We start from the raw sequence: 23,592 nt of genomic DNA on the forward strand, positions 1-23,592 counted from the left end.
ATAGGTCAAGAACTCATAACTCAAAATAAAAAGATAAATAATCCAAGCAGAAAAGGGCAAAGGATCTGAGCAGACATTTCCCCAAAGAAGACAAATGGCCAATAAGCACATGAAAAGATACTCAATATCATTAGCCATTAGGGAAATGCAAATCAAAAACACAGTGAAATGCCCCTTCACATCCACTAGGATGGCTGTAATCATTTTTTTTTTTAAAGATAACAAGTATTGGAAAAAAAAAAACAACAGGAGAAATTAGAACTCTTGTATGTTACTGATAAGACAGTAAAATGCTGCAGCCACTGTGGAAAAAGAGTTTGGCAAGTCCTCAAAATATTAAATACAGAGTGACCATATGACCTACCAATTCCACTCCTAGGTACATACTCAAGACAAATGAAATCACAAGTCCATACTAAAACTTGTCCACCCATAGTAGATCAGCATTATTCTTTACAGCTTCAAAGTGGAACCAACCCAAACGTCCATCAAGTGATGAGCGGGTAAATAAAATGTGGTATAGCTATACAATAGGACATTATTTAGCAATAAAAAGAACCAAGTACTGATTTTAGCAAAAACATGGATAAACCTTGAACACATTATGTGAACTGAAAAAAAGTCAGCCACAGAAGACCACATGTTGCATGGTTCCATCTACATGAAATGGCCGGAACAGGCAAACCTATAAAGACAGAAAGTAGATTAGTGGTTGCCTGGGACATGGGACAGGAAATGGAAAGTGACTCCTGATCAGCATGGAATTTCTTTGGTGGGCAATAAAAATATTCTAAAATTAGTTTGTGGCAACAGTTTTACAACTTTGTAGATACACTAAAAACCACTGAACTGTACACGTAAAAGGGTGAAATGTATGCTATGTGAATTATATCTCAATAAAACTGTTTTTAAAAACCCCACAGACAAAGGAAAGAAACTGAAAAAGACCTCAGGGTGAGCTCCGCCAGCTGCCGTCCATCCAGTGTGGGGGCTGCTGGAGCTGCCACGGACTGACCAGCAGTAATGTGAAGCAGGGATTACACTGCAAAGTCAGGGTGGCTCATGGAAACAAGTTTAGCCATCTTTGTCCCTGACAGGGATCCAGCCCCCAGGCCTGACAGTGGCTGAAAGATGGTCCAAGCTCTCAGGGGCCATTAAGGACAAAACAGATTTCCTTTATGCACTGATACCACTAGGGAACTGTCTATTTGGAAAAACAGACACAAAAACCATCATCTGAAGGTGCCGCACAGATTCCCCATGGGGTTTTGGCTTCCGAGGCAAGCTGCACCCACAGAATCTTGCTCTGGGATCGACAAGGCCCCAAGAGCAGTGTCAGGGCTTATCTTGGGCAGGGATGTTAGTGACAAGTGATGTTAGTTCACTTGTGAAGTCACGCACAGCAGCGGGTTTCTGCCCTCAACACCTAGCTCAATTTCACTACAGGGAAACTGAGGCAAGTGACAGCCTTTCTTAAAGCCAAAGCCTCTGGAGAAAAACAGTATGTCCAGAGCATTGTTCTCTCAGTTCCTGGCCTTGTCCACAGGTACCACCCCCGCCCCCACCCGTACCACCTCCTCCAATGTCTGTTACAGCCAGTCAGACAGAGATTCTGGAAGCTCCACATGTGACCATTCTGTGCTGACATGATCAACAACAGAAAATTTTCATGGGGTATGAAAAGAAATCACAAGCCAGAGTCTACTCAAAGTTGGGGCTTAGGGTCAGGAAGCTAGCCATTTGCCCTGGTGGGTGGGGGGGAGCATAAGAGAGGCAAAGAGGGAGCTTTCCGCACTGGCAGTATCGTAGCCAATGAGGTTTATCAGAGGTGCGATTACTGCTAAATGAAGACTGGCAAAGAGGAGAAACCACCATTTTTGTCACTGTCTTCTTCCTAGGAAAATGTAGGCCAGCACAAGGAAGAGGGGTGGGAAGGAGAGGAAGAGGAGGAAGGAAGGGAAGGAAATCAAACCAAACTAAAATGCCGCAGCTTTGTGCTCACTTGCCCCTTGGTTCAGGTTAAGTCCTGTAGCTTAGGTCTCTTTAGGTGACGGGGAGCCTGTAGTACCAGCAGAGAGAGGAGTAAGACAAAACTGCAGCCACGAAATCACACCCTTCCATGGCCACTAGTATATATGTAAACAGATTTACATGTACACACATACAAAGATTGAAAAGGTGGTTGCTGACCTCCCTGATCTGCTGTACTTACTTTTGGACTGCTGTGTGGGGTTTCCCGGTTGCTGCGGACACTGGCCCGCCAACAGTGCTAGACGGCTCTTGGTTTTCTGTAGCTGAGTTTTCAGGTCGGAATTTCCTTCGGATGGGCTTTGATGGAGGCTGAGAATATGGTATGTCCTGAGGATTAAATACATAACAATAAAACCCAAAAGTTAAAAACTGAAATGTTCCCCACCACACCAATATCCTCATGTTCCTCCTAGGCCTATTCCCAGGTCAGGCGCACACTCTGTTCAAACCCCACACCTGATGACAGAAGGCGGATTCAAGGCTTCGCAAGAATGGGGTGGGGACACAGACATCAGATATTAGGGGCCTTTCTTTTTTTTTTTTTTCTTTCCATGCTTGCAGTCTATTACCACTTTTCACACCTGAAAGGACACAGGAATGAGATTCCAGTGGCCCACCTGTCCACCCTCTCCCTTTTTTCAGTGCTGTGTGCATCTCACAGCATGAGGCCTCTTCTGACTACAGACAAAGCTCACTTTGTGAGCTGACTCATCTCACTTTGGGGCTTGTGGGAATATGCCGTGAGTTTTGAAGTTTGTGAAGGTCTCCTCATTCCTCCATTCCAATTCATATATGAAGGCAAGCTCAAGGGCCATAGTGTCTTCTCGAAGGAGACAGCCAGCCTGCTGTCTGGGAGGCCCCTCCTCACCTGTGCTCCCCAGCCCACGGCCCATGCTCTGAGCAGAGGAGGGCCTTAGAAAAATGGAGAGCAGCAAGGAGAGGGTAACAAGGTGGAGAGAGAGCATGGCAACTGAGTAGCGCCTCCTGAGTAAGTGACCTAGGACTCAGTGACACTGGGGGGTTAAGGTGAAGACGCCGGGATGCAAGGACGGACTGTGGCACACAGAGGAAGAAGGGCAGACTACCCCGCCCCCCACCACAGGCCCTCCTAGAGGCTCAGCAGTGCACAGAGTTTTGCTAAAGGCACTTGGCCCTCCCTACCGTACCTCCTGAACTTGTTAAAAACAAGGCCTCCATGTTTAGCTGGAGGCTGAAGAGGAAGTGCAAACTGTCAGTGACATCAAAGGCAGGCCCAAGAACCATCAGCACCCCAATCCTCACAAAGAACCCAAGTTCTAGGAAAGCAGGATCATTAACATTCAGGTCAGGACACTGAAATCAAAGTAAAACAGATTTGAAAAGAGAGCCAAGAAGCCCGGGTGGGGGCACCGGGGCGGGGGGGCGCTTACAATGCTATCACAGAGGCACCTTCCCATAGGCCTTACCTTCTTGGTCGGACTACTGTCTGCAGCTTGAGAGGGGGCTTTGTTCAGCTGGGGCTGTATTTCGGCCTCAGACGCTTGTTCAGACTGTAGCAAAATATCATACAGAAAATAAAAATGCAAAAACATAACCACCTAAATATATAATGGAGAGCACCTAGAAAATGTCACTCAGTGGAAGCCGATTCAGACCACTTTGCTGCCAAGCACGGTCAAGTCTTTGGATCCTTGAGAAAACCTTCCCTAGACCCTGCCACTCCCTCTCATGCCCCTTCCATCATGTTCAATCTTAGGAAAAGGGGTCATGGTAATGTTGTCCATAACTACACATAGGTATTGCTAAAAATGAATGTTTTACAAGCTCAAACTAAAATAAATAAACAAATAAATAAGGCTTATCAGGAAAAAAAAAAAGGGGCTGGGAAAGAAATGAATTACAATTTTAACCCAAGCACTAACAAAAACAGTAACCACAACAACAACAAAAACACAACACTGAAACTTGAAAAAATATTAAATACCTAAGAAAAACACTCTAAGAGATAGGACTCTTTACCTTAAAAATGTAGGGGTGGGAGAGCATGATGGAAGGGGTAAGCAGAAAGGCTGAGGCTACCAAGTGGCATGGAATCAGTGAACAAATGCACGAAGACTGGCGAGGACTGCCCCCAAAGCCCTTCAAGACGTAGCACGTGCCACAAAACCAAGCAGGAGAGCACCGGGACACCAGGCACCATGGGCTGCTCCCCGTCTCCAGGAGGCCGGCTACACTCAGTTGCTATTAGCCAGCAATGCAAAGTATTAACATGCAAAGAAAAAAGCCTCCGTACGAACTAACGTGACTTCCTCATGATAGTAACATCAGACCTCTACCCACAAAGTCCTACACATCTGCAGCACAACAATCATCCTTGGTGTGTCCATTCTGTCCCCAACCTGGCCTTCTCTAACTCCTCGCAGAGCCTGGCTTCGTCCTTCCTCTGCCTCTACTGAAACACACAAGGGCACTAATGCTCCCCCATTTACTGGATTCTTGCTGCCTCTTCTAGTTTTCTCCCAAGACTTCTGCCCAGCACAGCACCCCTGACTATCTTTTTAAAACTCCTGTCCCTGGCATCTGATGCATTGCAGTCTCCTACCGGTAATCATTCTCTCTCTTTCCTGTTTTGACTCCTCTTATCCCTGAGAGGTAGGATTTCTCAAGGTTCTGTCTTTGGTTCTCCTATTCCTCCTACCGCCATTCATCCTTTCCCAGAGTAATCCTATCTGCTCTTCCATCTGCATTGCCCTAGCTAGAAACCTCGGTTCCCAACCACCTCTCCACCTCTCCAAACCCATTATGCAGGCACTCCACATGCCTGACTTCTCATTCAAAATTTTGCTTATGGCCTTCTCCTTTCCATTAAGGATCACTGCATTGCTGCTGTTGTCAACAGCTATCTGAAAAAACAAACACTGTGTCCCACAGTTCTCCAGGTGTTCTGCATGAATGAAAGCATTTCATCATCACAGCCCTAGGAAACAGTTATCACCCCCATCTTATTGGTGAAGAAGCTGAGGATCAAGAAGCTGAGGAACTCCCCCAAGGTCACACAAACAGCAGGGTCCAAACCCAGGCCTCCAGTTCCAACCGTGGGCTTGTGACCACTAAGCTCACAGCCTCAGGCACTCTTCTTGGGCCCGAGTGGTACTCGTTCAAGAAACATTAACTGACCAGCTAGAGCAGGCAGGCCCCGTGCTAGAGCTGGTATTCAAGATAAATAATACTTAGACCTTTCTTAAATAAGCTTGAAGTCTAGTGGAAAAAGCAAAGAAATGACAGGGCAAACATGCTTTGGTAGAATTCAGACTTTGGTGAGGAAGTATGGGGGCTCCAGGAACACCCAGGCCGTGTGGGTCAGCAAAGACTTGGGCGAAGGTGATGTCACAGCTAAGACCTGAGTGATAAGCAGAGAGCAGCCAGCGAGAGGGGCAGTGCATACGGATGGTGAGAAAGGAAGCTCCAGTTAGGACACCACCACCATGCAGAAGCCTAGCCCAAGAGAGGAACCAGGAGAGAAGCAGATGTAAGGGGAACTCACTTTCAGGCACACTGAGTTTTGAACCACCCAGGCAATAGCCGTGCAAAGCTATCTGGGAGCCATTCCTGGTCAAGAGTAAGGAGAATATAAGAGTTCAGGCACCTCTCCTGGGGGTTCTGACAAATGGGGTCATATTTCAAGACCACAGGCCCAGGCGCTCCTGAGGGGCACCGTCAGTTAAGTGCGCCACTCTTGATTTTGGCTCAGCTCATAGTCCTAGGGTCCTGAGATCAAGCCCAGTGACCGGCTCCTCACTGGGCACGGGGCCTGCCTGGGATTCTCTCTCTCTCCCCCCTCAAAAAAGAAAAGAAAAGAAAAGAAAAGAAGGAAAGAAAGGAAGAAAGAAAGAAGGAAGGAAGGAAGGAAGGAAGGAAGGAAGGAAGGAAGGAAGGAAAGAAAGAAAGAAAGAAAGAAAGAAAGAAAGAAAGAAAGAAAGAAGGAAGGAAGGAAGGAAGGAAGGAAGGAAGGAAAAGAAAAAACGATCCGCAGGCCCAATGTCAGCTTTATTAATGGCTAACAATCTCCCAAATGCAGGGATTCCCCTGACCTTGCAGAAGAACACAACCGGGACCTGATGCCCCTTCTTGCCTCTTCCATCCGCAAATCTGTTGCTTGGAACACCAGTGTTCTGGCCTCAAGTCTATACATGCAGGCCTCTGCAGGACCACAGGTATGCAATGACACATCCTGCCAGCCAGCCAGAGAGAAAAGGAGTGATGGACCAGTCTCCCCCGCTTTCACCTGCTCAGCTCCCCTCCATCATCAGGCAGAGAAATGTTTGCCCTCATGTTCCCTTTCCTGAAGAGACGAGCAGTCTCCCTCTTGTGGAAATACTGAGGGAAACAATAAATCAGATCCTTTTTTTCAACAAAAATAAGGATTCTGAGCACAGCAAAAGTAGGACGTGGCCACTGTCATTGTCTCTGCTTTCTCTGACACAGCTCTAAAAACCCAAAGAACAATAGAGTGGGAGTTGGGAAGGATGAAAAAGCAGTTGTGAAAAATGTCTGATAATTTTTTTCCATTTATAGATCTACCTTCCTGAAATCGCATCCAAAGGCCTAGGTTATCTTGCTCTACCACCGAGAACAAAGAGCTCCTTGGTTCTGCAAGGTAGAATCCAACCACCAACCCGCACAGGGAGGAACATGAAGACCTCCCCTCCCCACTCCATGACTGATTCTCAATGGGTCCATCTACTGACCATTCAGAGGAGTGCAATCTCCTGGGGCCTGGAGCACAGGAGTCTCGAAGATCCCAGAAAGGCAGAGCTTCACCAGAGCCAGACATTATCCCAGGAAAAGAGATGAGGAAAGAAAACTAACTTTGTGGTTTTAAAAAAAAAGCAACAACTAAAGATGAGATTTAGAGCTACAAAAGCCCCTCTTTGCAAGAAACTATTTCACTTTCCCTCAGGAAAATAGTGTAAGGTTTAGCACCTAGAAAGCAGAACAAACTGGGGAGATTTCTTTGCTATTTCTTCAGACTTTTCTAAGGTAACAACTTGGACAGAATGATAACCCATGAAACAGGAGAGCCTCAGTAACTCTCTTTTCCCTCCATATATTAAAGTAGGGAACAACTCTATCAATATGGACAAGTCTTGTCTGAAAGTTCTGATCGTCTGAACTAAAATCCAATGCCTGAATCCCAGGGATTACAATTACTAGAACAAATGGCAGTCCTTCCATCATGGCTCACCATGTAACAGGTACCCAACCAGGATGTGGCAAGGCAAGAAAAATGTACTTTTAGCCAAGAGCTCACTGAAACTCCAGATAAGGTTCCTTTTAAAAATATATATCTCGTATTTTAATATCAATAATTCCCTATCCACAAATAAGAAATATAGTTTCATCCTAATTTTGCAAGGAAAAAGCCTGTATGAGTTCCATGGACTTAGAAGGTATTGCCACTCCAAATGTAGAGATCTGTTCTGGGATTTCACCCATTCCCATGACTGATGGGACAATATGGTTCCCTGCCCAGCTAGCTCCCCCAGAAATGGACACAGGCCCAGGAAGGCTAAGCATCTGGATTCTCCACCAGAAGAAGGGTTTGTTCAGTTATTCAATTATACAGATATTTATTTCGCATATCTCATGTATCACTTTCCAAAAATCCTCATCTCATGTTCTGCTTCTGGGGTACCAGACCTGAGGCACTAGGCAAATTGCTCCCAGAACAAGGGAGTTAAAGCACTCTAGTAGTCACCTCCTTGGTCTCTCTCTAGGATTACTTGCTCTGGAAAAAGCTGCCATCCTGTGAGGACACTCAATCAGTCCTAACAAGCGGCCCATGTAGCAAGGAATTAAGGCATCCCACCAACCAGGCTTGTAGGAGAGCCATCTTAGGGGGGATCCTCCAGCTCCAGTCAAGCCTTCAGATGACTGAAGCCCAATTAGAGACCCTGATCTGAAACCACCAGATTAGTTTCTCCTAAATCGCTAAGCCACAGAAACTATGAGATAGGAAATGTCAGTTGTTTGAGGCCTCTAAGAACACACACTCTATCAGGTCTGAAATTTGGGGTCTAGTAGGGCGGAATCAGGGTGAACAGTAGAGAAGAATAAGACAGCCAAAGCTGGAGAAAGGCAGTGGAGTGGATCCCACATGGTCCTAGAGATCACTGTCCCAGAGGCTCTATTCGCCACTCAGGACCATTCCCCATTTCCAGGCTCTTCCCTATGTTGCAGGGGGTAAAAGCCTGGGAAGAACATTCATACAATCTCCTTTTAATCATGTTCCTTGTTGACTCTGAGAGTCACTGACATGAAACCAAGAAGGTGAGAGAAACAAGCTGTGTTACCGCTGCTCGGGCAGTGACGGGAAGAAAAGCATGGAATTCAGCAGTCAGAAGATCTTCGAGTGGCCTCAGGCATTTCCCCACAAATCATTACTCAGATGCCGCAGGCAGCCTGAGGTCCTCTAGCTGTTTCCTTTAGTACGTGCAATGTGCTAACATTCAGAAAATTGTGGCAAACCTGACTGGTGGCCTTCCCTTGTCTTTGCTCCCCTAGCACAGCTAATTCTTTAAGTACCTAATCCCTTAAATGAAATCTCTTCCAGTGTGAAATACCTAGAGTGGTTTCTGTTTTCCCAACCAGATCTCAGCTGATATGTCCATGTTGAGGATTTGGAGCTTATCCCGATAGCCCCGAGGTGTGACGGGCACTGCAAGATTTTAGGTAGGGAAGTGATAGGACGAGATTTGCATTTTAGAAAGACTATTCTGTGAACCCGATCAGTAAAATGTACTAGAAGCAACCCACAGTGGGTGAAGGCAATTCACTTACGAGACTGAAAATGAAAAGAAGACAAGAGCTGATGGTCACTTGAACCAGTCTGGTGGGAGTGGGGATAGGCAGAATTGAGAGCTACGTGGCTTGAGACTGGATACATCCTCGTGATTGCTGATATGTGATAAATGAAAGGAAAGAACAACGACACATGGGAGCCAGATTTTTACCTCCAACAATGGATAAATGGCTGAGAGGAAAGAGTTTAAAGCAAGAGGAAAAGAAATATGGCAGCATAAAAGCTGAACAAAATTAAGTAGATTCATCACAAGCAGTGCTAGAACAACAACTCTCTTCCTAAAGCAGTATCTCTCAAATAGGGGTTCCAGGGAACACCAGTTCTATGAATTGCCTTGACAGGGATAGAAAAACTTTTTCTGTAAAGAGCCAGATAGTAAATATTTTTAGGTGTACAGGCCATTTGGACTCTGTGTCTCCAATGCAAACATGAAACTCTGCTACTGACTGTTAAAGCAGGCAAAGAAGACAACACTATGAATGGGTGTGACTGTGTTCCAATAAACTTTATTTGCAAAAACACGATGGTGGGACAGATTTGGCCTGTGGCCAATAGTTTGTCACCCCCCTCACCTAGAGGAAGAGAATCTCCAGATAGGCTTAGGGAACACAGCATAGTCTATCTCCCTCCTAGAAATTCACGGGGTAATAGCATGTCACACACACTCTGAAACCCTGTGAGGTGAAGGAAGCCACTGCCTTTGTTTAACCCAACAGTGCCCAAACTGATTTGGCTTCGACTTCTTATTCTCATGTAACTCCTATTGACATCCAGCAGAACTAATGTTCTGGGGAACACACTTTGGGGAACACTGACCTACACACTGGGTCTTAGAGGAACAAAGGAAAAATATTCCATCGGCTTGAATGCCAAATGCCACATTCCACACCTAATCCTTGGAGAGGAGCATTCTGCAGAGCGGTTGGCAGATCCGGCTCCGGGGAACCTCTGCTAGACCCCCTTCCCCAGGAGTGCGGAGGTAGGGTAAGGAAGGATAGGGTTACTGCCTGGCCAGAAAGGCCTCCCTTCGTTTCTCCCTTCCTCCCTCCTTCCTTGCAATAGCAGCGGCTGCTGCCGCCAACACTTCTCTGCATGAATTTATTTACTGCGCTTCCTTTAAAAGCTCCTGGACCCCAACACAATAAAATCATTCATTAAAATATTTAAGGCAAATGAACTCAACACTGACAAATTATGGATTTTTAAAAGCAGCGTAAAACAACGTGTCCCAGATTTCAGTCCCACCCAGGCAGGCTAGCTTTGCAAAGGTCCCACAGCTCCCATCTAAGTCCATGTGCTCATTATACCTCCTATCTGGGCTACTGGAAAAGCTGCCGGGGGTCTTTATCTAGCCTTCCGTTTTTCCCCCAGTCCAATCCACCCTGCACTGCACACATTGAGGAAATAATTTTGTAAAGCACCTTCTCTCATCACAACACTTTTCCCTCAAATCCCTTCAATTGGTCCCTAAGGCCTATGGCCTAGCACCACAGGCCTTAGGGACACTCAGCCAGTTAAAGATCTTCTATCATCTGGCTCCAATTTGCCTCTGCTTCATAACTACATTAGTTTGCCCATATGGACCCCGCTCCAGGCACATAAGTATTACCTGAATCTTCAAACAGACCAGAAATTCCTTCTCAAGTTAATTCTGTTTGTTCTAGACCTTCTAAGCCTAGTGGTTCCCAAATATAGCTGCACAGGAGAATTATCCAGGGAATTTTTATAAATTACAGACTTGTGGATACTACTCCAGACTTCTCTAATTAGAATCTCCTAGGGGTGGAGCATTAGAAACTTCTATTTTAACAAGCTCCCTGGGTAATTTTTACATACCCAGTCCAGACCAACTGGAGACCATCGATGGCTCAGACTCTTCCTTTAAGAGATGAGAAAACCAAGTCTCCAAGGTCCTGCTCTGAAAAAGGCCACAGGTGCTACACCAAAAACTAGCTAGGCTTCTTAACTGTTTTCTTGCCCATTTACCATGGAGGGAATAGGGTTGTCTGCCATATGGTTTTATAAAATTTTTGAAGCTGGGCAAAATCTTCAGCAGTAAGATTTTTTTTTTAAAGAAATTTGCAGGGTGCCTGGCTGGCACAGGAGTGGGGCATGCAACTCTTGATTTCAGGGTTGTAAGTTCAAGTCCCATGTTTGGTGTAGAGATTACTTTAAAAAAAATAAAATCTTGGGGCACATGGGTGGCTCAGGTGGCTAAGCATCTGCCTTCAGCTCAGTTCACGATCCCAGGGTCCTGGAATTGAGCCCTACATCAGGCTCCCTGCTCAGAGGGGAGCCTGTTTCTCCCTCTCCCTCTACTGCTCCCCCTGCTTGTGCTCTCTTGCTCTGTCAAATAAGTAAATAAAATCATTTTTAAAAATAAAATCTTAAAAGTAAATAAGTAAATAAACATCAAATTTGCAACAAAAAAAAGAATCAGTGTGGAGAAGAAAATCGAGAAAGGTGGTCAAGACATACAAACTTCCATTTATAAGATAAATAAGTAGTAGAGACATAGCGCACAGCATAGCAACCATAGATAACCCTGGGGCATAATATAGAGGGGAGTTGCTAAGAGAGTAAACCCTAAGAGTTCTCATGACAAAAAGAAAACTTTTTCTTCTCTCTCTCTTTTTTTTTTTTTTTTGGAGAGGGAAGGGGATGGGCAAAGGGAGAGGGAGAGAGAGAATCCCAAGCAGGCTCCACATCCAGCCCAGAACCCAACATGGGGTTTGATCTCATGACCCTGAGGTCATGACCTGAGCCGAAATCAAGAGTCAAATGCTCAACCGACAGAGCCACCCAGGGGCCCCTGCTTTCTTTTTATTTTATCTATATGAGAAGATGGATGTTAGCGGAACCTATTGTGGTCATCTTTCACAATATACATAAATCAAACCATCATGCTCTGTACCTTAAACTTACAAAGAGATGTATATTATTTCTCAATAAAACTGGGGAAAAAAGATCAAATCTCTTTTTTAAAGGCAGTCTAGGGGTGCCTGGGTGGCTCAATCAGTTAAGCATCCAACTCTTGATTTCCGCTCAGGTCAGGATCTCAGGGTCATGGGTTCGAGCCCCATGTCAGGCTCTGCGCTCGGGAGGGAACCTACTTAAGATTCTCTCTCCCCCTCTTCTTCTCCGTCTGCCTCTGCCCCTCACCCCGCTCGTGCACATCCCCCCCCCATATAAATAAATCTTTTTTTAAGTAAGTAGTCTAATTATAGAACTAATTGCTAAGATGTGGATAATTGGTTAATTTATTTTATAAACTTTTTAATACTCATGCTGACAGATTAGAAAAAGAAACTCAAGTTTTATCACCCAAGAATTCAGGCAGATCCCAAGACTGGGAATCACAGAGGCAACAGTTAAATTCTAGGCAGATGAGCAGAAGATTGTGCTATGGCCTCTAGGCAATCCGCAGCGTCCCACCGGTATTCTAAATGTCATTCAGTACCTTCCTTTCACCGACCTCCAGCTCTGCTAGGTAAGGGCACATGAGAAAAAGCCACATGGTCATATCGAGGCGCAGAAGATGCAGAAGCAATGCCCTGAAGCACAATGGCCACAGCAAAGGCCATCATGCCACAAGCAGTTTCAGAGACAGGGTCCAAAACACTGAATTTCTCTGCAAGAACAATTGCCAAAATCCATGACCCAAGTCACCTATGAGAGACAGAAATGGAGCTGATATGTGCACTTGGAGGGCACAATCTGTGTTTTGCTTCACTGTCCTTTCCCCGGTGCCTAAGCTGAACGGCGGCACACGGCGAGTACTGGAATCAGCGTGTGCAATGAGCTAGTAATGTACTTAACACTGTTTTGTTCCACTGGACAAGTCAGGAATTCATCCTACTGTAACTGGAGCCGCAGGGCGCATCAGTTACAGGGCGGATGCTCTGGAATCTATCCAGGGTTTGCACTTGTTTGGTATACAAGCAGGGCATGTGCTAACCTCTCTGGGACACAGTTTCTTCATCTGCACAAGGAGATAATTCACCTAAATCCTAGCATTTGTGAAGATAAAGCAAATCAGCTGTCCACAGTGCTAAGCACAGTAACACAGTAGCCACTCAATAATGGCGGCTACTGTCATAATTAAGAGTAAATATACAGGGGCGCCTGGGTGGGACAGTCAGGTAAGCATCCAACTCTTCGTTTTGGCTCAGGTCATGATCTCAGGGTGCTCAGATCAGGTCCCACGTCGGGCTCCAAGTTTCATGGGGAGTCTGCTTGAGAATTCTCTTTCTGCCTCTTCCTCTGCCACTCCCCCTGCGCACCCTCTCTCGGTATCTAAAATAAATAAATAAATCTTTAAAGAAAAAAGAGTAAATGTTCAATTGGCTTCCCAGGCATAGATTCTGCAACTGCAAAGAACAGCCAGTTCAACATGAAGGACTCTTTCTTTCTTGCCAAAAGATGAAAACCGAGACTGAGAAAGTGTTGACTCCAGTTTAGAGTACGCACAGATCCCAGAAAGCAGGCTATCCACAAACTGAACCTGCGCCACTGGATATTGCTGCTATCAATATTGGAGGGAAGAAGCTTTTAAAAATAAAAGCCCTTTCAGATTTCCTGGCTGCCTCAGCACAGACATCTCAGGCAGCTTACACAAAACATCTCTGGTGGCCCCTTAGAGCTGGCCAGTCCAACTCCGGTGACACCCAGGGTAATGCTGACAGAAGAGCTCAGCGACAACTGTGACAGAAGCAGATAATCAGTAATCATAATGGGCCAACTAGTCCCTGGTTACAGAAGCCACACAGCATAATCTCTTGGGGATTTCTGGAAGCCACTGGATTATGGACAATATCCATGAAACAGACTTACTGTGACAATTAAGGACTATGGGTGCTTTGTTTTGGTCTAAAAGATAAATATTTTGACTATAACTAGGGTTTTGTTCTTCTATTTCCAATTTCTACTAATAGAACAGCAATCTGAGTCAAGTCTGAGCCCCACCCTCTATTCATCACACACCTAAAAGCCACATGATAATGCTCTCTGCAGAGTCAACAAAGTAGACTTCATAACTACAGGAATCTGTAACAGGATTCTCTTGAGATTCATGTTTCCCACTGAATAAGGCTGAAAAAAGATGCCATATGCATGCCTCTTGCTGTAGCAAACAGACGCTTACTAAACAGGCAGCCACCACCATCATAATTCAAAGACATCTGGATATGAGGCCTTTAGAAATCCCTTTGCTGGTCCCCCCAACCCTGACATATATAGGTCTGGTAATAATAGCAAAAGTATATAGAAATTTCAAGGTGCCTCAAAGTCCTAGCCCTAGCCTCACTCGGTATTTTACTACACTTACAATTTTCAGTTCCATTCCCAGTCCTGTGTTCTATATTAATGATGGAAATATTTGAATAATGTGTTTTCTAACTAGTGATAGCTGATAGTGATTAATGTCAGCTTTTGAGTTGACACAGCCCTTCCTGCTTGAGCTATGTCCATCACAAGAAGGTAGCTTCTAAAAATTTCAATTAGAAATAGGTGGCTAGAGAGGGAACTACAAAAATTACTTAAGTTAGGAGCCAGTCACAAAACAAATCCAGTACTGATGAGGATTTAAGAACTGGAGCAGGAACACTGTTGATGGACTATAAATCAGTACATACACTTTATAAAACTGTTTGGCAATACCTACTGAGGCTGAACCAATGCCTATCCTATGACCCAACAATCCTACTGCAGGCACACACCCAAGAGAAATGAAAACATCCATCCACTCAACAACTTGAACACGAGCATGCAGAGCAGCAGGATTCATAATTGCGAAACTCCGAAAACTACCCAAATGTCCAATAGTGGAACACAGTGATCTTTGCGCATACAATGGAATACTATACAGCAATGACCTACAATTATACACAATAACATGGATGAATCACACAATATCATGTAAGCAAAAGAAGCCAGACACAAGAGGATACACTGCATGGTTTCACTTAAATATAAGGTAGAAAACAGGTAAAACTGATCTACGCTGTTAGAAGTCAGAATAGTGGTAACACTAAGAAGGAATAGGAACTGGAAAACAGCATAAGGCGGACTTTCTGGGGGGTGTTAGTATTATTTTGTCTCATTTTGAGTGCTGATTATACACATGTGTTCACCTTGTGAAAATTCATTCAGTTGCACACTCAATGTGCACTTTTCAATATGCATGTTATGATAAGAAGTTAAATAAATTCAGTAGAGCCGATTTCCTGTAATGTCCTTAAAGTGCCACCTAGTGGCACAAGTTAAATGTAAACAAGAGGGAAGTTTCATCTCTAGCGACTTATAAAAATACGGTCCCATTTCTAAGAGCACATTCTGGGACTGGGCTGCAACAGTGCCCTAGACCGAAAACAAACAGATCAAAAGTTCCCGTGTGCCACACAGAAGCCCTGATAGAAGGATTCCGCAGCAAGGGAAGCTGTCTACTACAGAGCATGCCAGCACCAACAAGCTGATGAAACCCATCCCCTCCCAAGCCCACCTGCCATCAGCCACCGTGGGGCTGTTCAACACAGACAGCAGGGAAGGCTACAGAGTGAGCCTTTTTCTTTTTCCAGAGGGAATGTTTACCAACACACCAGGAGGTGATACGTACGGAATTTGCTGAACAGAACAAGGCATTCAAAAGGAGTTGGGAAGAAAGAAATGCTTCATCCTATTTCTCCTGGATGGGTTTCTTTCCCTCTTTGTCACCTTAAAGGCAAGGCCTTAGTCTGGTTTCTTGTGATTTTGCCTGAGAAACACAAAGCTAGGAAGGCCTGCCCACAGCAAGCTTTTGAAGCTGTCAAATGAATAAAGAATATACGCTCAAGGTTTTGCTAGTGAACTGTGAAACACAGAGCATCTTGGTCAGATAAAGGTCCTCAATGCAAAGCTGCAAACTATGAATAGAGGTATTATGATCCTTGAGTTAGGAGATGGTGGGTTAAAAGGCTGATGAGGAGGCCTACCCATCTTTCCATGGATTCTCCTCCTTCACGTTTGCATTATTTACAGGAAAAGGCGATGAAATGGATTTGGAGCTACAGGCTGTAGTTTGCTGACCTCTGACATAGGCAGAGGCCTAGCCCATGTAAGGTCACAAAGTCGGGAAAGAATGCCATTCTACTACAAGTGGTTTAGTAAGTCAGTCCAGCACTCATTCTGGGCTTAGGACCGGCCACTAATTTCTGGTTATCCTGAGTCCGCTGCTCCATGTTTGCCAGCTAGAACCTGTTTCCATTTTGCTGGGTCTGGAGTGATAATAATTCTAACAGCTACTTTGCACTGAGGCCTGACATGTGCCAGGCACCATTCTAAGTGCTTTATGGGTACTAACTCATTTAATCATTATAACAACCCTATGAAAGTAGACACTACCGTTAACCCCACTTTATACGTGATGAAACTGAGATACAGAGGGAATAAATAACTTGGCCAAAGATACACACAGCCAGCAAGAGGAAGAGATAAAATTTGAACCCCGAGCTCATGTTCTTAACTATTCTGTCCAGGTGCCTCCCTGGGTCTGACTCCTAGCTGTCCTCCATTGTCCTTTCGCATGAACACCACAGCACATTTGGCCGCCCTTCCCGTCCTGCCCCACTTCCATACTTGCTCCTTCCCTGACACACAGGAGTACTTCTTGGTTTTTGTCACTGTGTGGTGAGGGAGACAGAGAAGAGGAATAAGGATTCCATTGTTTAGGAACCTAGAAATCAACCATAACTGACCCCCAGGGCAAAGACGGAGGTAGCTGGTCAGTTATCAGAAACACGGCATCCAGATACTGCTTACCATCCTAGACCACAAAGCATGAGAAAATGGATTCAAGTAAGATACGTATGCACACCAGGGGACACTATCAAATGCATGGTGTTAGGCAGGAGCATACCACAACCTCTGTGCCATCACAGTTCTTGGCAAAGTATGAACCATCTGTAAGCATACGCCATCAACGGGATGAACTTATGGCAACTTCCAGAGGAATAATGCCAGCAAAGTCAGCTTTACACAATAATACCATGAACATAGTACAGTAAGAGGGGGAAACTAGGAAAGGACACAAGTTACTAGTAGTGGAATAAAGCTAATTCATTAAGAGGTTTCATAACATAAAGTGTATCCCTGATAAAGACCATTGTCAACAACTGAGTAACAAGTCAACTGTGAACTCAATTGTTAAGAAGAAAGAGGTTAAGGGGCACCTGGCTGGCCCAGTCAGAAGAGCGTGCAACTCTCGATTTCAGGATTGTTGAGTTCAAGCTCATGCTGGGTGCAGAAACTAATTCTGCGACATGGTTGGATCGCATAGCATAATAGAAAGAATTGGCACTCTGAGGCTAGATAGCCAGGATTAGAATCGTGGCATTAATTCTTACTTGCTGTGGGTGACCTTGAGGAAATTCCTGAAGTTTTCTGTGCCTTGGTTTACTTATCTGCAAAATGAGAATGATAATAGAACCTATCGCATATGGTCGTTATGAAGATAAAGTGGTATTCATTAAGCACTTAAAAGACCATCTGATATATAAGCACTATATATAACTATTTATTATGCAAAATTTCTGCCTTTTTGTTTCCTTTTTGCTACACCAAATATGGTCCACTGACCAAAGTGTGAAGGCTATTTTTAGCCAAGATAAATGTAAGTCTGTACTGAGAAAAGCACTTCAGGGGGCGCCTGGGTGGTTCAGTGGGTTAAGCATCTGCCTTTGGCTTGGGTCATGATCTTGGGGTCCTGGGATCGAGCCCCACATTGGGCTCTCTGCTCGGTGGGGAGCCTGCTTCCCCCTCTCTCTCTGCCTCTCTGCCGTTCTCTCTCTTTGTCAAATAAATAAATAAATTCTTAAAAAAAAGGAAAAGCACTTCAGCATTTTCACTTAATGTGTGGAAATACTTCATATTTAGAAAATTATTGGTGGGCACAAAGACTGGGAAATTCTTGCTAACTTTTGCTTAGGAAATCTATAGCTAATTTTTGTGCTGTGCAATGAGTGATTCCTCTCTCTAAATGTTTATCATTAAATTTCTAGCACCTCCTCAGAAACATTTCCCAGCTCTCCTCTTTACAAGAGCTAGCTAGCTCTGTCACTCATTAGCTGAGAGGCTCCAAGGAACTCACTTTCACTTTCCGAACCTCAACTTGACCTGCTGTAAAATAATATGCAAGGACAGATGTGAGAGCATGAGCATAAAAAGTGTTAAAATTTTAAAAGATTCAGACACACTCAGAAGCAAGCTCAACATCCCTGCAGGGCCAAATCACAAAGTGGTTGGCCGGGCTGAGGGTTCAAAAGCAGGCAGAGAGGCAGCTGAGGGCATATACACTGTAGAGTAACACGTATTTAAATGTCCCAGATGAGGCAGGGGACCTGAAGCCAGAGGCTAAATGTGGTACTTCACTACCTGTAAAGCTGCAAAACCAGGAGGAAGCCTGGGAAGGTGCTCAGGACTGGCCACTTAGGGAAGGAAACCAAAGCAGATAGAGCACGGCAGCCAGGTCTTGGGTTAAGCCACCATCTGGTGTCATCTGCACCATCTCTGACATGTGCACCAGACAGAAGGGCTGAATGTCAAGTATAAGAACTAGCCCTACACAGGCGGCCCATGGGTGCAGGGCTACAGGGTGTGCTTGGCAGACACAGCATGAACAGGACAGGGAGGAGCTCCAAAGAACTGAGAATAAAATTTAAACTCCAATTCAAAATAAGACTGCTAAACAAATTTCCAGAAGCATGAAGAAAAAACTCAATACAAAAAGAACACCAGAGAGAGAGAGAGGGAGGAAAGATGAATTTACTTCTGACAAAAAGGAAAATTGAAATTGACTTCAAAATAATTAAGTTTAAATCCTCTCCCAGTTGAAAGTAGAAAATGTATCCTTTAAAAAAGAGAGACAAGTATGAAACAGAAATTGGGAAAAGTGAAACAAGAACAAATTGATAGAAACAAGAATGGACTATAAAACCTGGAATCATACACAGCTACGCAAAAGAATGATTAATTTGGAAGACGAAGGTTTCATCAGGGCTGGGAGAGATCACAGCATAAAAAGATTGAAAGAGCCATCACTAGAAATAAAAGGTGTATTGACAGACACAGAAACATAGCTAATTGGACTCTGAAAAGAAAACAGACTAAGTAGAGTATCAGAACCTGCAGAGATGTGACTAAGAATGTTCCAAATTAGAAGACATGGTTTTCCAGAGGGAAAACGCGCACCAAGCATCATATGGAGTAAATAAGTTTAAATCTATGCTTAGACACATCGCAATGAAATTAAAATAGAACATCAAAAATAACATTTTAATGCAAGCTGGTGCAACCACTCTGGAAAACAGCATGGTGGTTCCTCAAAATGTTGAAAATAGAACTACCCTATGACCCAGCAATTGCACTGCTGGGTATTTACCCTAAAGATACAAACGTAGTGATCCGAAGGGGCACGTGCACCCGAATGTTTATAGCAGCAATGTCTACAATAGCCAAACTATGGAAAGAACCTAGATGTCCATCAACAGACGAATGGATAAAGAAGATGTGGTATATATACACAATGGAATACTATGCAGCCATCAAAAGAAATGAAATCTTGCCATTTGCGACGACGTGGATGGAACTAGAGGGTATCATGCTTAGCGAAATAAGTCAATCGGAGAAAGACAACTATCATATGATCTCCCTGATATGAGGGAGAGGAGATGCAACATGGGGGGTTAAGGGGGTAGGAGAAGAGTAAATGAAACAAGATGGGATTGGGAGGGAGACAAACCATAAGTGACTCTTAATCTCACAAAACAAACTGAGGGTTGATGGGGGGAGGGAGGTTGGGAGGGGGGGGTGGGATTATGGACATTGGGGAGGGTATGTGCTATGGTGAGTGCTGTGAAGTCTGTAAACCTGGTGATTCACAGACCTGTACCCCTGGGGATAAAAATATATGTTTATAAAAAATAAAATTTAAAAAAAAATAACGTTTTAAAAGCTACCCTAAAGAAAAAATAGTCGATCCAAAGGAACCAAAAAGAGAATTCTCAGCAATAACAACAAACACCAGAAGACAAGGAGGTAGTACATTCACAACACCAAAGGGAAATAACCTTCTATCTGGAATTCTGCAAAATTACCATTTAGGAGAAAGGGCAGTAAGAGTTTACTATCCAGAGAACATGGATGAAAAAAAAAACTAGTAGATGGAAAAAAAAGAAAAAGAAAAAAAAAATCACTACACGATAGATTTCAGTAAACAGTATATTTGAACCTTGTAATTACCGTAGTTATCCTAACTATATGATTATGCAATCTGACATATAAGTTCTGAGAGCATGGGGTCTAAAAGTAGCTTCCTAAGAGTCAATTTATTCTGATGTAGCTTTGAGTGACTTTTTAAAATTCTAACTGTCCTATCAGAGAGCATTTTTCCCCTTTTTCCTAAACGTCCATTGGAAAAGGAACTCTTTTAAAGGAAAAACTACATAATTTTTCCACCAAAAAGAGTTATCTAAACTACTACCAATTACTTAGCAGTTTACCTCCAAATGCCTGACAGCAGACACTTGACATTTTGGACTGAAATATTTGTGGAGACCTTTGCGGAGACCCCAAGTCACATACATACCATTCATATAATCTCCCCGAAAGGGAGAATGTACTTATAACAAACAAGTTATAAGATAACATAGGTAAGTTATAAATGAATTAAGTGGCCCCTTGAGACCCCTAAAAAGAGTTAGTGGAAATTCACAGAGGAGTTAAAAACCTCAAAAGCCCACTGGGAAGGGAACACAGGCCAGTAACACTGAGAAAGGAACTCAAAATCCGATCACGGCAAAGGGGCCAATCACTGTGTTCCACAGACGTTCCAGATTACCCTGAGAAGGCAGAACACCTTACTGTCAAAGGTCTACTAAATATTTTTATGTGGTACAATCAGGAAACATTTCTGTATTCAGCTGTTATCCTTCTTTTCCACTACCTTCCATATCACCATTTTTTTTTAAAGATTTTATTTATTTATTTGACAGAGAGAGATCACAAGCAGGCAGAGAGGCAGGCAGAGAGAGAGGAGGAAGCAGGCTCCCTGCCGAGTAGAGAGCCCGATGCGGGGCTCGATCCCAGGACCCTGAGATCATGACCTGAACCCAACCCACTGAGCCACCCAGGCGTCCCCCATATCACCATTTTAATAGATGTCTGATACCCTATTAGGCAGATAGACAATACCATTAATCAGGGGTACCTTCTTGGACATCTGTCTGTATTGATTTTATTTTTATTAATATTACTAAAATAATATGTCATCATAAAACTTTCCTTTCTTTTCAACAGTTCTTTGGACACATTCCACAGCATTTGCTGATAGCTGGCCAAACTACGCATGCTCTTTGAAACAGCAGGGACTCATCCTTAAACTTCCCTCCACTATTACAATGCCAGTATTTCCTCACTATATCTCTGTCTTCTCCCTGAATTTAGCACTATGGCACTTTTCTCTGCCTTTTTAATTTCTCATTCAATGCCAACTGTTTGAGAACAGCTTTCAAGTTCGTTTAATAAATCCTTATGTGAGAGGACTCAGAACTCTCAAGATTCAATCAGCAGAGGCTGGTCTAAACCACACCTGTCTTCATGTTACACAAACCTGGAGCTCGAAGGAGCAACGTGAGTCATCTGTGAGCCAATCCTACACCTAGGGAACACACAGGAAAAAGTACTGCCAAAACCAACACAGGGGGAAAAATCATGTACAAAATAGACTTATTCTACTGCAATATCTGACCTTGATAAATGCAAAACAACATTATCTACAGGGAGAGAGAAATTTATCAGAATCTGATTTTAGTTTAAAATAAAGCCTTTATTTTTAATCAGAGGATACAAAAACCAATTTTTAGTTTCAATGATTTTGCTATTGTTTTCCTACTCACTGTATCATTTATCTCAACTCTACATCATTACCTTCCTTCTGCTACCTTTGGATTTAGCTTGCTCTTCTAATTTCTCATGGTATAAAGTTTGCTTATTGATTTTGGATCCTTTTTTTTTTAATATAAGTGCTTATAGGTATAAATTTCCCCAGAGTTCTGTTAGTACTGTTATCCCTGTATCTCAAATGTTTTAGTATGTTTTCCCTTTCATTCATCTCAAGGCACTTTCTAATTTCATTTGTAATTTCTTCTTTGACCCACTAGTTTTTTAAGAGTATGCTGCCTAATTTCCACATGTTAGTGAATCTTCCCGCGTTACATCCATTATGGATTTGTAGTGTCATTCCACTGTGGGTCACTTTGTAGAATTTCAATCTTTTTAAATTTATTGAGACCTGTTTTGTGGCCTAACATGTGGTCTGTCCTGGGGGAATGTTCCATATGCACAAGAGAAGACTAGAGTGTTCTACAGATGTCGCTCAGGTCTAGGGGATTTAGAGTGTTCTATTCATTCACATCTTCTATTTCCTTACTGCTCTCCTGTCCGGTTGTTCGATCCATTACTAAAAGTGAGTTATCGTAGAATTTGTCTGATACTTCAATTCTATTGGTTTTTACTTCATACATCATGGGGCTCTGTTGATAGGTGTGTATATTTTTATAAATTTTTACCATCTTAATGGAATAACCCTTTTATCAATATATAATGCCCTTCTTTGTCTTGTAACAACTTTTGTCTTTAAGCCTATTTAGTCTGATGTGACTAAAGCTACCCAGGCTCTCTTTTGGTTATTATTTGTGTAAAATATCTTTTCCCATGCTTCCATTTTCAACCTATTTTTTTTTTAAGATTTTATTTATTTGACAGACAGAGATCACAAGCAGGCAGAGAGGGAGGAGGAAGCAGGCTCCCCGCTGAGTAGAGAGCCCGATGAGGGGCTTGATCCCAGGACACTGGGATCCTGACCCGAGCCGAAAGCAGAGGCTTTAACCCACTGAGCCACCCAGGCGCCCCCCATTTTCAACCTATTTTTAACATTGGATCAAAAGTGAGTCTCTTGTAGACAAGCATATAGTTGGATTATTTTTTAAATCCATCTATTTCTGCCAATTAATTGAAGATATTTATCCATTTAAAGTAATTACATATAAGGAAAGATCTACTTCTGCCATTTGCTCTTTGTTTTCTATATCTTATACTTGTCAGTTCCTCAGTCCTCCCATCACTTCTCTTTTTTTTATTAACTGATTTTTTTCTAGTATACCATTTTTGTTACCTTCTCATTTTCATATTCTTTATATTTTTTAGTTTTTTTTTTCTTAGTAGTTACCCTAAGGATTGGTTAACATCTTAACTTTATAACAATCAATTTTGAATTAATACCAAGTTAGTGTCAAGAGTATACAAAAACCCTACCCCTTTATAGCCCTGCTCCCCTTTATATTATTATATTATTATTGTCACAAATTATATCCTCACATATATGTGATCATTAATATAGATTTGTGATTATTATAAGTATTTTCCTTTTAGGTCATATAGAAAAGAGAAGCGTCACAAATCAACACTACTGGATTTGAGATTGACCAACGTGGCTACCTTCACCATTCTTCATTTCATGTTATGGCTTCAAGCTACTGCCTAGTGTCCCTTCATATCAGTCTAGACAACTCCCTTTAGTATTTGTTATGGGGCAGGTCTACCAGTGACAAACTCCTTGAGTATTTGCTTATTGGGAAATGTCTGTCTCCAGTGATACTGTCTGTCGGGGTATAAAGTGTCTCCCCAGGCCA

General features: G+C 43.3%; 1 protein-coding gene and 1 pseudogene across 6 annotated transcripts in view; one reads left to right on the forward strand and one right to left on the reverse strand.

The window, feature by feature from the left end:
* Window positions 1-23,592, reverse strand: part of REPS2 (RALBP1 associated Eps domain containing 2) — a 222,139-nt gene that overhangs the window by 31,655 nt on the left and 166,892 nt on the right. For all 6 annotated transcript variants that reach the window (XM_047714691.1, XM_047714687.1, XM_047714688.1 and 3 more), the window contains 2 exons: window positions 3,477-3,560; window positions 2,213-2,358 (listed from right to left, as the gene is read on the reverse strand). In XM_047714691.1, the coding sequence (XP_047570647.1) occupies window positions 2,213-2,358; window positions 3,477-3,560 (230 nt within the window). The remainder of the gene's footprint in view (window positions 1-2,212; window positions 2,359-3,476; window positions 3,561-23,592) is intronic.
* On the forward strand, window positions 1,784-1,912 carry LOC125092467 (uncharacterized; annotated as a pseudogene).

Source organism: Lutra lutra, chromosome X (genome assembly GCF_902655055.1).
Source record: "Lutra lutra chromosome X, mLutLut1.2, whole genome shotgun sequence".
Taxonomy (NCBI): domain Eukaryota; kingdom Metazoa; phylum Chordata; class Mammalia; order Carnivora; family Mustelidae; genus Lutra; species Lutra lutra.